Consider the following 15,192-nt stretch of genomic DNA (forward strand, 5'->3'; position numbering starts at 1 on the left):
CACTGTATAGGACCCTGAAGAAGATCCTGTCCTCTACATAAACCATTGTTTCCCAACCAGGTTGCCTCCAGCTGTTGCAAAACTACAACTCCTAGCATGCCCGGACAGCCAACGGCTGTCCGGGCATGCTGGGAGTTGTAGTTTTGCAACAGCTGGAGGCACCCTGATTGGGAAACACTGACAGTGATTTACAGCTCCCAGCAGATCTTTCTTACTTTTATATATAAGGATTTGCTTTATCTGTATTAGTTATCTACTTATTTTTCTTTAATCCTCACTTTTTCCTATTTTTTATGAAATTTTGTGGCTTCAGAACCAATTACCAGGTTTCCATAGAGTTCTGGTCTCAACATACAATGGTTTCAACATACAATGGTTGTCCTGGAACCAATTAATATTGTAACTTGAGGGACCACTGTGTGGGATTAGTGGAGGGGTATTCTCCAAAGAAATTGACAGGGTTTCCCAGTCCAAATATAGAGAATATATTTACCGGTTTATGACATCATATTATTCCACAAGGGCCCTGTGGTATTAATGTATACAGTATTGTATTTTAAATTGTGGATGCATTATTTTATTTAGTTATTTTATTCTTTTATTTCTGATTTAGACATTTGTCAACATTATTTAATACATTTGTATAATTTTTCATCAAAAAATTAAAGCACGTATTTTTCAAAAAAAAACCTTATGTCCACCATGTATCATCTTGTCTATCTGTTTTTTCCTTTTCTTTACGTTTAGTATACACCGGGTGTAGGTGTAAAGTCACCATACCTCGGCTGGTGAATTGTGAGCTGCACTGATATTTTATATTTAACTTATAAATCTGTTTAACTTTCTGGCACCAGTTGATTTAAAAAAAAAAATTAAAATAAAGTTTCCACCGGAGTACCCCTTTAAAGGGGTACTCCGGTGAAAACCTTTTTTCTTTTAAATCAACTGGTGGCAGAAAGTTAAACATATTTGTAAATGACTTCTATTAAAAAATCTTAATCCTTCCTGTACTTATTAGCTGCTGAATGCTACAGAGGAAATTCTTTTCTTTTTGGAATGCTCTCTGATGACATCACGAGCACAGTTCTCTCTGCTGATGTTATTATAATAATAATAATGCTTTATTTATTGTTGTCCTTAGTGGGATTTGAACCCAAGTCCCCAGCTCTGCAAGGCAGCAGCGCTAACCACTGAGCCACCATGCTGCCCTTAGCATACATCTGCTATGCACGGTTGCTAAAATGGACAGAGATGTCAGCAGAGAGCACTGTGCTCGTGATGTCATCAGTGTTCCAAAAAGAAAGGAATTTCCTCTGTAGCATTCAGCAGCTAATAAGTACTGGAAGGATTAATATTTTTTTAATAGAAGTAATTTACAAATGTTTAACTTTCTGGCACCAGTTGATTTAAAAGAAAAAAAGGTTTTCACCGGAGTACCCCTTTAACCTTGGAAACAATCACTGAAAAATGGTAAAAAAGAGATACAGTGTAACTTTTTACATGATACAGTGAGTAAGCAGACTGTGTATGAATAGATCAGTGTTTCTCAACCAGGGTACCTCCAGATGTTGCAAAACTACAACTCCCAGCATGCTGGAAGTTGTAGTTTTGCAACACCTGGAGGCACCCTGGTTGGGAAACACTAGAACAGATAAGAACCACATTTTATACTTGCTAACCAAAAAATGCAGTGGGAAACTCCCTGGCTGACAAAGAGCACTACACTGGTCAGTGGGCGGTGTCTGGTATTGCAGCTCTGTTGACATTTATGGGGCTCAGAAGCAGTAGCTCAAAGAACCTGTGGACTGGATTGGCGCTGTTTTGGAAAATTAGCAGTTATGCTTTTTTTTAAATTTTATTCTGGATGACCCATTTAAGTTTGATATCCAGGATTAGAAAAACGGAGCTTCTTCTATAAACAGCACCACTTATGTCCTCCGTTTGAGTGTGGTATTGCAGATCTTTTTTTGGGGGAAAAGCGGCTATTTTTCTTTTTTGTTTTTTACTGGATAGAAAAACAGAACATATGTCTTTTAAAATAAGCACCACATCTGTCCTCAGGTTGTGTGAAGTATTACATTTTTGCCACATTCACTTAACCTGTTTGGGACGGAGGCCGTACCTATACGCCCTTGTCCCGTTCCCAGGGTTTGACGCACGCTCATGAGCTGAGCACCCTTGAAACCTGGTGGGTCCCGACTGCTATCAGCAGCCAGCACCCATGGTTAATGCTGGGCATCACCGATCAGGGAGGGTCCTTACCTGCCTCCTCACTGTCTGATTGGCGATCTGCTGCTCCCAGCTAGCCATGCAGGCTGAAGCAGCAGAGCGCCGATAACACTGATCAATGATATGCTATGGCATTGATTAGTATATGCAGTCCAAAGATTTTATAAAAGTGAATTATCCCCTTCCTAATAAGTTAGAACCCCTTCCCCTCCCCCCCGCCTTTTTTCATTTTTAAATAAAATATTAATAAAAAAAAACATATGTGGTACCGCTGTGTGCCTAATTGTCAGAACTATTAAAATATAAGGGTAGTTTAACCGCACGGTCGATGGCGTACACTAAATAAAATACCAAAGTTTAAAATTGTGCATTTTTGGTCACTTCATATGTCATAAAAAACTATCAAAATGTCCCATCAAAACTAATTGTACCAATAAAAATTACAGACCACGGCGCAAAAAATGAGCCCTCATACATCCCTGTATATGGAAAAATAAAAAAGTTATAGGTTTCAGAAATGACCATTTTAAACGTCCTTATTTTAAAATAAAATAAAACCTATATAAATTGGGTCTCATTGTAACTGTATAGAGCTACAGAATAAAGATCAGGTGTCATTTCTACGGAAAAGTGCACTGCATAGAATCAGAAGCCCCCAAAATTTACAAAATGGCATTTTTTTTTGTTTCGCAGATTGTTATAAAATAAGGGATGTCATTACAAAGTACAATTGGTGACGCAAAAAAACAAGCCCATATGTGGGTCTGTAGGGGCAAGATTCAAAGCGTTATGATTTTTAGAAGACAAAGTAGAGGAGGAAAAAATGAAAGTGCAAAAACGAAAAATTTAAAAATTAACCTTGTCCGTAAGGTCAAAATGGGCTTTGCCTCCAAGGGGTTAAATGGAACTAAACTGCAATACCACACTCAAACTAAGGACATAAGTGGCGCTGTTTCTAGTTGTGGATGACCCTTTTTATCCGGCTGGTGTTCTGTAGATAATCGCGCTCCTGACCTTCATGAACATCGGAGGCTCCATCTGCCCCTGATAATTCTGTTCTTCTCGCTCTTTTCCAGGAGGTTCTGACGGCTCGCGGCTCTATGACTGTGTCTGGAGATACAACTCCAGTGTGAACGAATGGACGGAGGTGTCTCCGATGCTGAAGCCGCGGGAATACCACAGCTCTACGGTGCTGAAGGGTCTTCTCTATGTCATCGCCTCCGACAGCACCGAGCGCTATGACCACTCCATCGATTCTTGGGAATCCTTGCGGCCGATGTTGTACCCCATGGATAACTGCTCCACCACCTCCTGCCGGGGGAGACTTTATGCTATTGGATCACTAGAAGGCAAGGAGACTATGGTCATGCAGTGCTATGACCCTGAAACAGATTTGTGGTCAATGGTGAACTGCGGACGTTTGCCCCCCTGGTCCTTTGCGCCAAAGACGGTCACACTAAATGGATTAATCTATTTTGTCAGGTAAGTGACCGATGTAGCCTTCAGTGTCGCACAGTCTAGCAGTTCTGGATGTGTAGAATGGGTTTCCATGAGTGTTTTCTGTATCGTCAGTGAATTATACGTCATACTGCAGGACCACAATGCTTTGTGGCTAGGCCTGGTCTTAAAGGGGTACTCCGGCACTTAGACATCTTATCCCCTATCCAAAGGATAGGGGATAAGATGCCTGATCGTGGGCGTCCCGCTGCTGGGGACCCCCGTCATCTTGCACGCCGCACCCTGTTAAAATCAGTCCCCTGAGCGTGTTCGCTCCAGGTCTGATTACTGTCGATCACAGGGCCCCTCCCATAGGCTTGCATCGGCCCCGTGATCAACAGTAATCAGACCTGGAGCGAGCACGCTCAGGGGACTGATTTTAACAGGGTGCGGCGTGCAAGATCACGGGGGTCCCCAGCGGCGGGACGCCCGCGATCAGGCATCTTATCCCCTATCCTTTGGATAGGGGATAAGATGTCTGAGCGCCGGAGTACCCCTTTAAAGGGGTACTCCGCTGAAAATTTTTTTTTTAAATCAACTGGTGGCAGAAAGGTGTAAATTGACAGATTTGTAAATCACTTCTATTAAAAAATCTTAATCCTTCCAGTACTTATCAGCTGCTGTATGCTCCACAGGAAGTTGTGTAGTTCTTTCCAGTCTGACCACAGTGCTCTCTGCTGACACCTCTGTCCATATCAGGAACTGTCCAGAGCAGAAGCAAATCCTCATAGCAAACCTCTCCTGCTCTGGATAGTGCCTGACATGGACAGAGGTGTCAGCAGAGAGCACTGTGGTCAGACAGAAAGGAAATTCAAAAAGAAAAGAACATCCTGTGGAGCATACAGCATCTAAGTACTGGAAGGATTAATATTTCTTTAATAGAAGTAATTTATAAATCTGTTTAACTTTCTGGCACCAATTGATTAAATTTTTTTTTTCCAGTGGAGCATTCCTGTAATACACCACTGTTTCTTAACCAGGGTGCCTCCAGCTGTTGCTAAACTACAACTCCCAGCATGCCCGGACAGCCGTTGGCTGTCCGGGCATGCTGGGAGTTGTAGTTTAGCAACAGCTGGAGGCATCCTGGTTGGGATACACCACCATATACTAATGCAGAGTTGGATTTGACTGACAGCTGGGGAATGAAGCGCATGCTGCGACACTTCAGCTTATAACTTATAACGATTGCAGACGGTCTCAGGACTAGAACACAAAGACACTGGTCAATTTTCTTACTGGGCACTTTATCCTGGGAACAATGAGAACCCCCACTATACATTATCTATTAGTCGCATTGATCGCTCCCATCTCCTGTACCCAGAAATTCACATTGATCCCCGGAGTTCCTTATGTGGCTACTGACCTCTCCAGCCAGAGGTTATCAATAAATATACAAATTTATATGTGTCCTTTAATCTGGCATCATTACCTCTCCTGAGGTGCGCAGCATATCTTCTCAGCAATGTCTTTCCTCTGTTGTCCCTCCTGGAAATGTATGACTAAATTGACGACTGGCGCCATTGTATTGGGTGATTCAGTGTAAATTGTTGGCATGGGAATTCTTGCTGGGATGATGTCAGGAGGTCACAGGTCATCTATTTGGGAAGAAGCCGTAAATCTATTCCTGACCGTCTACTTTAGTTACCATAGAGTTGGCTGAGAGTTCCTTGTTACGTAAGAAATCCCACCGGGTCCCAATCCCTCCGACACCAAATGCTTAGACTTGTACTGTACGTAGTGATCTGCAGACATACAGAGAGTCCACTGTTAAAGGGGTACACCAGGGAAATAAAACCTATCCTCCTATCCTGTGGATAAGTTTCTGATTGCAAGGGCTCCGACCGCTGGGACTCCCTGCAATCTCTTGATCAGGGGCCGGCTGCTCACCCGTCCTTGGCGTGCTCCGACCCCCACCCTCGTGACCCCGGCTCAGCCGGTGATTTTTTTAGCAGGCCATCACTAAAGCCTTTCACAAGGGTGGGGGCCAAAGCTCACCGAGAACAGGCGAGTCACCCCCATACCGGAGATTGCAGGGGGCCCCAGCAATCAGACCCCCAGAAAATGATCCACTTTCCTGTGGATAGGGCATAAGTTTTCATTTTCCCGGTGTATCCTTTTTAAAGGGGTAGTCCAGTGCTGAAAAACGTATCCCCCTATCCTATCCTAAGGGATAAGTTTCAGATCACGGGGGGGGGGGGGGGGGGTGTCTGACCGCTGGGGCCTTCCCGCGATCTCCTGTAAGGGGCTCAGGCTTGCTGGCCAGATTGCGGGTGTCGACCACCTTACGAAGCAGCGGCCGACACGCCCCCTCAATACATCTCCATGGTAGAGCCGGAGATTGCCGAAGGCAGCGCTCGCTTTGTGCGGTGGTCAACACGCCCCCTTCCCGCGGGCTGCTGGGGCCCTGTACAGGAGATCGTGGGGGGCTCTAGCGGTCGGACCCCCCCCCCTCCTTAGGATAGGGGATAAGTTTTTCAGCACTGGATATCTCCTTCACATATCGGATTTGTGTATCTGACGGCCGTATACGGTGAGAGAATTTCAAACCTGCCTCCTGCTGTATCGCTCCCAGATCCCAGCCGTACCCCATTGATTTTAACAAGATACCTGGAGTCAGGTCGTGGCTTTAGTTGGCTCGTTTTCGGACCGTATCTAGGTAAAAAAAACGGATACAGTCCGAAAATGAGCTCCAGGTAGCTCATTGAAATCAATAATATACGGCGCAGATACGGCAGGAGGCGGTATTGAAATTCTCCGGCTCCTGGATATACAAATCGAGGTGTGAATACACCCGAACTATAATGTCTGTATGGAAGCAGGATACACTTACAAAATCCCAACTAAAGCAAGTGGTCTAAGGAATTGCTGGAAGCCACATAGACTTACATGGGACTTCCAGCAATTCCGCAACAACTTTATAATTCCCCTTTAGGGCTCGTTCACAGGGGCGGATCCACAGCGTATTTTATGCCGCGGATCCGCTGATGGTCCCCCACAGTGTGACTCAGATGTGCCTCCAGTCCGCCGCTATGAGCAGACACACTGCGATGTAAGAGTCGGCGTGCACATGCCCAGTATACTCGCACACATCGCGGCTGCTCTCGGCCTAACTCAGGGAGCAGGGGGAGCGGCCATGATGTGCGCGAGTATACTGCGCATGTGCGCGTGACGACTCGCACATGGCAGCAGTGGATGGCCGCTCTAGCAGGCACATCTGGAGGCAGCACTGTAGGGTCCATTGGCGGCGGATCCGCAGCGCTGAATATGCTCTGGATCCGCCCGTGTGAACGAGCCCTTAAAGGGGTACTCCACTGGAAAAGAAAAAATAAATTCTAAATTAACTGGTGCCAGAAAGTTAAACAGATTTGTAAATTACTTCTATTAAAAAATCTTATTCCTTCCAGTACTTATAGGCTGCCAAATTCTACAGAGAAAATGTATTTTCTTTTTGGAACACAGTGCTCTCTGCTGACACCTCTGTCCATTTTAGGAACTGTCCAGAGCAGCATATGTTTGCTATGGGGATTTTCTCCTGCTCTGGACAGTTCCTAAAATGGACAGAGATGTCAGCAGAGAGCACTGTGCTCATGATTCAGCAGAGAGCTCTGTGTTCCCTTGTTCAAAAAGAAAATAATTTCTTCTGTAGTATTCAGCAGCTAATAAGTACTGGAAGGATTAATATTTTTTAATAGAAGTAATTTACAAATCTGTTTAACTTTCTGCCACCAGTTGAACAGAGAACCCTACAGACATATTCCTGATCTGAGGAGCCCTAGACATGTCGTACTACATACAATAATGGGTCTAACATTGTCTTACAGGACAGTAACCTATAGTGGGCGCTAGAGAGACAGGTGTTTTTTGTTTTTTTTTGTTTTTTTTCCTTCTGAGCTAATTTGCATACATTTTCCCAGGAACCCTTGCATGTAAGATTCCCTACACCAGCTAGTTGTCTGCAAGGAGAACGGGTACCTTCCCAAGCAGTGTGCCTCCAGCTGTTGCAAAGCTACAACTCCCAGCATGCCCGGACAGCCGTTGGCTGTCCGGGCATGCTGGAAGTTGTAGTTTTGCAACAGCTGGAGGCACACTGCTTGGGAAACACTGTTCCAGGAGGTATATACGGTCCACTGGATGTAATCTTACAGGTGACATGTTACCACAGCCTAATAGAACACTGTAAGGGTGCGTTCACACTGCGGACTCCGTCTGGCGGCCTCCGCCGAAAATACTTGACGGCTTTGCAGTGCTCGCAGAATCCGCGCAAAGAATGAACATGTTCTTTCTTTGTGCGGAACAATTTCAGCAGCGGAATTGTCCGCCGCTGAAATTCCGCAGTGTGAACGGGTCTCGCGGGGATAATAGTGTAGTGTGAACGCACCCTAAGGATCCCCTCCCCCATGTTTTTCTAGGACCGTGCCTGTTGCCGTAGCAGTCAGACCATCTCTCCTCTCCGTTCTCTCTGACTTTTTAGATGCCAGCGGCGCTGCATTCATGTCGTATACGTCTCCTGTTAGGACGGATCTCGCTTGTTTTTCACGTGTATAAATATAGCCGACCGTAGGAGCCGAAAACCTCATCTTGGCAACAATGTCCTCCCTCAGAAGAACATAGCGTTCCCTTAAACACCCAGAACATAAACACCGCCGCCGCCGCCGAGGAGGACCGCTCCACTAAATATAATGTCTGGAGGTCCTCTGAGGGGCTGCGTCGCGCCAAACAATAAATCACATGTTTCGGGTTTTTTTTTTTTTTTTTTTTTTGTCCCCCCTATGTCATTCTTCAATGTTCTTAAGACGACAGCTGCTGATCCTCCGCCAGTAACAGCTAATACTCCTCACCTGCTCCTGCCACACATCGCTCTCCTAGAATAAAACCGGGGCAAATATCTGCAGGATCAGGTTCCTGGATAACATCCGAATGCGTTTTGTTCTCGTCCGCCGCCATCACTTCCAAAAGTGGCGTTATTCTTCTCCTTGACTGTGCCGGCGCATTGTTACCCTGTTCTCTCGCTGAGGGTTATTAACCCTTAGTAATAGGGGTTGTCCTGCTGTATATATTCATTTTCATAGACGAGGAAAAATAACCAACAGTGTTTGCCATTCATGTGCATTAAAGGGGTTATCCAGGAAAAAAACGTTTTTTTATATATCAACTGGTTCCAGAAAGTTAAACAGATTTGTAAATTACTTCTATTAATTTTTTTTTTAATCCTTTCAGTACTTATGTGCTTCTGAAGTTAAGGTTGTTCTTTTCTGTCTAAGTAATCTCTGATGACACGTGTCTCGGGAACAGCCCAGTTTAGAAGCAAATCCCCATAGCAAACCTCTTCTAAACTGGGCGGTTCCCGAGACAGGTGTCATCAGAGAGGATTTAGACAGAAAAGAACAACCTAAACTTCAGAAGCTCATAAGTACTGAAAGGATTAAGATTTTTTTATAGAAGTCAGTTACAAATCTGTTTAACTTTCTGGAGCCAGTTGATATATTGATATATATATATATATATATAAAAAAAAAGTTTTTTCCTGGATAACCCCAAGGGGTACTCCGGTGGAAAACATTTATTTTTTATTTTTTAAAGGGTACCTTTCATTAAAAAAAATATATATGTATTTTATTTGGTTTGTATATATCTTTTTATTAATATTTTTCATCGTATACAGTTAACCATACATATTTCATGTACATTAAATCATCCCATCCTTTCATACACTTATATTTATACCCTTCCACCTGCCAATTATTGCACATTTATCTATCTCTCACTCTGTGGTGCCCCCTACTTCTATATCCTTAATGTGTTTCATAATATGCTTACTCGATATTTCTTGTTTATAATTAAAGGGGTATTCCAGGCCAAAACTTTTTATATATATATATATATATATCAAGTGGCTCCGGAAAGTTAAACAGATTTGTAAATTACTTCTATTAAAAAATCTTAATCCTTCCAATAGTTATTAGCTTCTGAAGTTGAGTTGTTTTTTTTCTGTCAAACTGCTCTCTGATGACTCACGTCCCGGGACGTGACATCATCATTGAGCAGTTAGACAGAAAAGTTCAGAAGCTAATAACTATTGGAAGGATTAAGATTTTTAAATAGAAGTAATTTACAAATCTGTTTAACTTTCCGGAGCCAGTTGAGATATATAAAAAAAAAAAAAGGTTTTGCCTGGAATACCCCTTTAACTTCCTATTTCTCCCCTATATGTCCTCCATAATACCCATTTTTTATAAAAAGGTGTTCTCTGATGATTTCCTCTAATTTATAGCAATGTTGTATCGTGTTTATCATTTACTTCAGGGAGCTCCGCTTGCTTCCAATATCTGCATAGAACCAGCTTTGCCACTACTAGAATCTTACATACTAAAAATCGCATCTTCACTGGATATGTTTGGGTTTGTATCAGTAACGACGCTTTTTGAGGTGTCAATCTGTTTGATATATTGTAGATTAATGTATGCACAATAACTTTCCAATAACTTGTTTAATTTTCCACGTTGAAAAAATGACCACTAGGGGTCTCCCTACCAGTCCTGGCTGCAAGTCTTTTTTTTTTTTTTTTTATAGATTTCAGACTCATGCTGGAGTCCTAAATCTCAGACTGCAGCCAGGACACAGACAAGCTCAGCACTGCTCCCTGCTATTGGAAAGTTATTCTGCATACATTAATCTATAACATATAAAAAAAAATTGTTTTCCATCGGAGTACCCCTTTAAAAGGAACTTGACCTGGGAGGTCCAAATAAAGATTTAGAGAAGATATTGAAGTACATGGTATGGCGCCACCTTGTGTTCAGAATGTGTGGCATTGTGCGCTCCATCCTACTGAAGTGAGGCTGGAGGACACACACGCTCGGTCATTCTTCCCACAGCCCGGTGATCGTCTGTTCACTGCGGCCAATAGAAATGACTTTCTTCTCACTTGTCAGGGACTTGTCTGCAGTGTAGCCGAGAGGACTGCGTCTGAGTACAAGTACGTACGATTTCTTTTTCACTGCAACGGACTCCATGGTAGAATTTTAGAGCTATCTGCAAGAAAACGTACTGAGGGTCAAGGGGAATGACTGAGGGCTATACATGCAACTGCCAGAGGAGGAAGGAGACTAAATAGGAACTGACTGGAGACTAGAGGAAAAAGGAGACTCTTTCGGAACTGAAAGGGGTTTATACTCAGCGCTGCCAGAGGAGGAAGGAGACTGACTAGAAAATGACCGGGGACTAGAGGAAAAAGGAGACTGATTCTGAACTAAATGGGGGTTTATACTCACAGCTGCCAGAGGAGGAAGGAGACTGACTAGAAAATGACCGGGGACTAGAGGAAAAAGGAGACTGATTCTGAACTAAATGGGGTTTATACTCACAGCTGCCAGAGGAGGAAGGAGACTGACTAGGAACTGACTGGGGACTAGAGGAAAAAGGAGACTGATTCTGAACTAAATGGGGTTTATACTCACAGCTGCCAGAGGAGGAAGGAGACTGACTAGGAACTGACTGGGGTCTACAGAGGAGGAAGGAGACTGACTAGGAACTGACTGGGGTCTACAGAGGAGTAAGGAGACTGATGAGGAACTTACTGAGGACTATGTTTACAGCTGCCAGAGGAGGACATAGACTGACTAGGAATTGACGGGTCTACAGAGGAGGAAGGAGACTGACTAGGAACTGACTGGGGTCTACAGAGGAGGAAAGAGACTGATGAGGAACTTACTGAGGACTATGTTTACAGCTGCCAGAGGAGGACATAGACTGACTAGGAATTGACGGGTCTACAGAGGTGGAAGGAGACTGATGAGGAACTTACTGTGGGCTATACTTACAGCTGCCAGAGGATGAAGCAGACTGACTAGGAGCTTGCTGGAGGAATAAAAGGGGAAAAAAGGCAAAGAGATGGGAAGGGTCATGGTGGTTCAGAAGTAAAGGTGATACAGAACCTCGACCTTATTGAGCTTCTATGGAGAATTTCCTCTGCAGACTCCGATCCTTTGTTCCTCTAACACAGTGTTTCCCAACCAGAGTGCCTCCAGCTGTTGCAAAACTACAACTACCAACATGCCCAGACAGCCGAAGGCTGTCTGGGCATGCTGGGAGTCATAGTTTTGCAATAGCTGGAGGCACCCTGGTTGGACAACTCTGCTCTGGTTACTGGCATCGGTGGTGTCTGGCAGCTGCATTCTTACTAACTGTGCGTTCAGCAGATCTCCCCGGGGAGTCAGAGCCATTGAATGTCTGTGGCCGGAGCCTTCGGGCAGCTGTAAATGACCGTGTGGATGTTTGGTTACTGGACGCTCCGGACGCCATCATTCGTGTTGTCTTCTCTCTATCGGTTTTCTGACCTATTTATTTCCTTTGTTGCAGAGACGACTCAGCAGAAGTGGATGTGTACAGTCCGCAGGAGAATGAATGGAGTAAGATCCCTCCCATGAAGCAGGTGAGGATTTACCCTTCACTACAATTACAGCATTTACTTATTTTTATTTTCTTTAAACATATATATTCTATAGGGGAAGGTTATAGCTTTTGACCAAACAGGAAGCTCTTAGGTTTGGGCTGTACACAGAGGGGCCTAACATTTTGGAGATGTATTCAGTTGTGCAGACTCAATCAATCTGCCTCTTTTGCGGCTGCCTAGTGCGCCACACTTTGAAATAACGCCAGCTACAAGTTTTCTGGCTTAAAGGAGTACTCCGCCCATAGACATTTTATCCCCTATCCAAAGGATAAGACGTCTGATTGTGGGGGTCCCGCCACTGGGGACCCCCGCAATCTCTGTACAGCACCCAGCGTTTGTTTAGAACGCTGGGTGCCGGCATCAGGGATCCTGACGTCACACCATGCCCCCTCAATGCAAGTTATTGGAGGGCCACGCCCCCTCCCATAAACTTGCATTGAGGGGGCGTGGTCGTGGCATCATGACGGGAGCTGATCATAGAGAGCGTTATGGGTCATAGAGGGGGGTCTCCCGCTTTAATAAAGTGTTTGGACAGGGTTGTCTTTTATGAGACAACAACTTGTAGATCTTTGATTGCTGTCGTGCCTATGAGTGCAGGTCACACTTAAAGAAGTAGAGCGGTAGGTTGGCACTGCTAGAACAACCACTAGTAGAAACAAGGAAGATAGAGAGTCCCTGTAGCAGAGTATTGAGGTATTGTCTGTGTATGGCGCGGTCCAGATGTGCTAGGAGGAAACATAGACCAAATACGGCTTCACGCTCCAATCGTGGACATCTCGGATGCGGCTGCAGCGACTGCTAGGGGCGCTCAGAGGCGACTGTGGCAGTTTTGCGCAACTGCGCTTCTTCTGGCCTTGAGGCCGGAAGAAGCGCAGTTGCCTCTGAGCACCTGCCGGTGGTTTTGCGCAACTGCGCTCCTTCCGGCACCTAGGCCGGAAGATGCGCAGTTACGTGAAATCACTTCTGTGCGCCCCCTGGCTTCGAGGTCAGAAGAAGCACAGTTGTGTGAAACTGCCGGCAGTCGCCTCTGAGTGCCCCCGGCGGTTTGGCGCAACTTCGCTCCTTCCGGCCTCGGGCCAGAAGAAGCGCAGTATGCGAAACCGCCGGCAGTTGCCTTTGAGCACCCGTCGCTGGTTTTGCGCAACAGTGCTCCTTCCGGCCTCGGGCCGGAAGATGTGCAGTTGCGTAAAATTGCCTCTGAGCGCCCCCCGGCGGTTTCGTGCAACTGTGCTTCTTGAGGCCAGAAGAAGCGCAGTTGTGTGAAACTGCTGGCAGTCACCTCTGAGCGCCCCCCGGCGGTTTCTCGCAATTACGCCTGTTCTGGCCTTGAGGCCGGAAGAAGCGCAGTTGTGCGAGACCGCCGGCAGTCGCCTGTGAGCGCCCCACGCAGTCGCTGCAGCCACGTCCGAGATGTCCACAATTGGAGTGTGAAGCCGTTGTGCAGGAGTCTTTGTAGTGCGCAGCGCGTATCTCTACTCTCTAAAAGCAGTAGTGCATGATAGTAGTGATGACGATGACTCTGCCGCACCCTCCCCCTATATTGTTAGGAGGGATAGGCTCCTTGTCCCCCTCTGGTGTATAATCACCTCCTCGTAATATTGGGATTGTGTCTTTATTACAGGTACACGTCGGGGGGAGCCTGGCAGCAATGGACGGAAAACTTTACGTATCCGGTGGTTACGACAATACATTCGAACTCTCCGATGTAGTGGAGGCTTACGACCCGCGAACGAAAGAGTGGAGCATCATGGGACATCTTCCCCAAGCAACGTTCTGGCACGGCAGCGTCAGCATCTTTAGACAGTTCATGCCTTACAGCTACAGCTACGACAGCGTCACGTTAGACAACGCCAACCACGAAAGGAATACAGTCAACCTGAACCGACGGCGACAGAACCTGCACAACCACAACCTGAACGAACTGCACCGGCGATAGACTCTCACGGCAGAGCAGTAAGTGACCAGACGGACAGAGGGCCAATGGTGGGTCAGAAGAGGACTATAGATGAATTGGTTTTTATTTTAATAATTATATATTTATAAATCTATGGGGGGCTTCTTCCCCTACACGCGTGATCCCCCCGACACGAGCATAAAATACATAGAAATAGGTCTCCGAAGCCTCGTCCTCCTTTTTAAAGTGGAGAAATTTACATTTCAGATAAAGTTTATTTTTTCTAGGAAACAAAAAAATGTAAAACGATGGCGACTAAAGTCACGTGTTCATGACCGCGGCCATTGTGTCTGTTAGAGCGCAGCCGTTCTGGTAACAGGACCAGTCATTACTAACCTATCCAAACAGTAGGTGTCACTGCGGGGGGAACATGGCGGCGCTCAGACTCTCCTCCTCTACGTATCGGGTAATGTGATTTACATATGGAAGGTCGGCCGCCTTAAAGGGGTTGTCTGGTTCAGTATCTGGTTCTGCGCTTCTGGGTTTGGAGCCGTGACATCACGCAGCTGCTGCGGTGACACAAAGGTATTTATTTTACTTGGAGTGTTCTTTTAAAGGGGTACTCCAGGGAACTGAGCTTATAACACACTTAAAGGGGTACTCCAGTGGAAAACTTTTTTTTTTTTTTTAAATCAACTGGTGCCAGAAAAGTTAAACAGATTTGTAAATTACTTCTATTAAAAAATCTTAATCCTTCCAGTACTTATTAGCTGCTGAATACTAAAGAGGAAATTCTTTTCTTTTTGGAACACAGTGCTCTCTGCTGACATCTGTCCATTTTAAGAACTGTCCAGAGTGGGAGAAAATCCCCATAGCAAACATATGCTGCTCTGGACAGTTCCTAAAATGGACAGAGATGTCAGCAGAGAGCACTGTGGTCATGATGTCAGCAGAGAGCACTGTGTTCCAAAAAGAAAAGCATTTCCTCTGTAGTATTCAGCAGCTAATAAGTACTGGAAGGATTAAGATTTTTTTAATAGAAGTAATTTACAAATCTGTTTAACTTTCTGGCACCAGTTGATTAAAAAAAAAAAAAAAAAAAAAAAGTTTTCCACCGGAG

The 15,192-nt window shown here is 45.1% G+C and overlaps 1 protein-coding gene across 2 annotated transcripts in view; it reads left to right on the plus strand.

Moving 5' to 3' along the window:
- The window catches only part of KLHL21 (kelch like family member 21), a 65,491-nt gene extending 50,728 nt beyond the window's left edge, over positions 1–14,763 (plus strand). For both annotated transcript variants that reach the window (XM_056544443.1, XM_056544442.1), the window contains exons 3-5: positions 3,306–3,711; positions 12,085–12,157; positions 13,800–14,763. In XM_056544443.1, coding sequence (XP_056400418.1) covers positions 3,306–3,711; positions 12,085–12,157; positions 13,800–14,114 — 794 coding nt within the window. In that variant the 3' untranslated portion in view covers positions 14,115–14,763. The remainder of the gene's footprint in view (positions 1–3,305; positions 3,712–12,084; positions 12,158–13,799) is intronic.
- The last annotated feature ends 429 nt before the right edge of the window (positions 14,764–15,192 follow it).

The sequence above is a fragment of the Hyla sarda genome, chromosome 10 (assembly GCF_029499605.1).
Source record: "Hyla sarda isolate aHylSar1 chromosome 10, aHylSar1.hap1, whole genome shotgun sequence".
NCBI lineage: Eukaryota > Metazoa > Chordata > Amphibia > Anura > Hylidae > Hyla > Hyla sarda.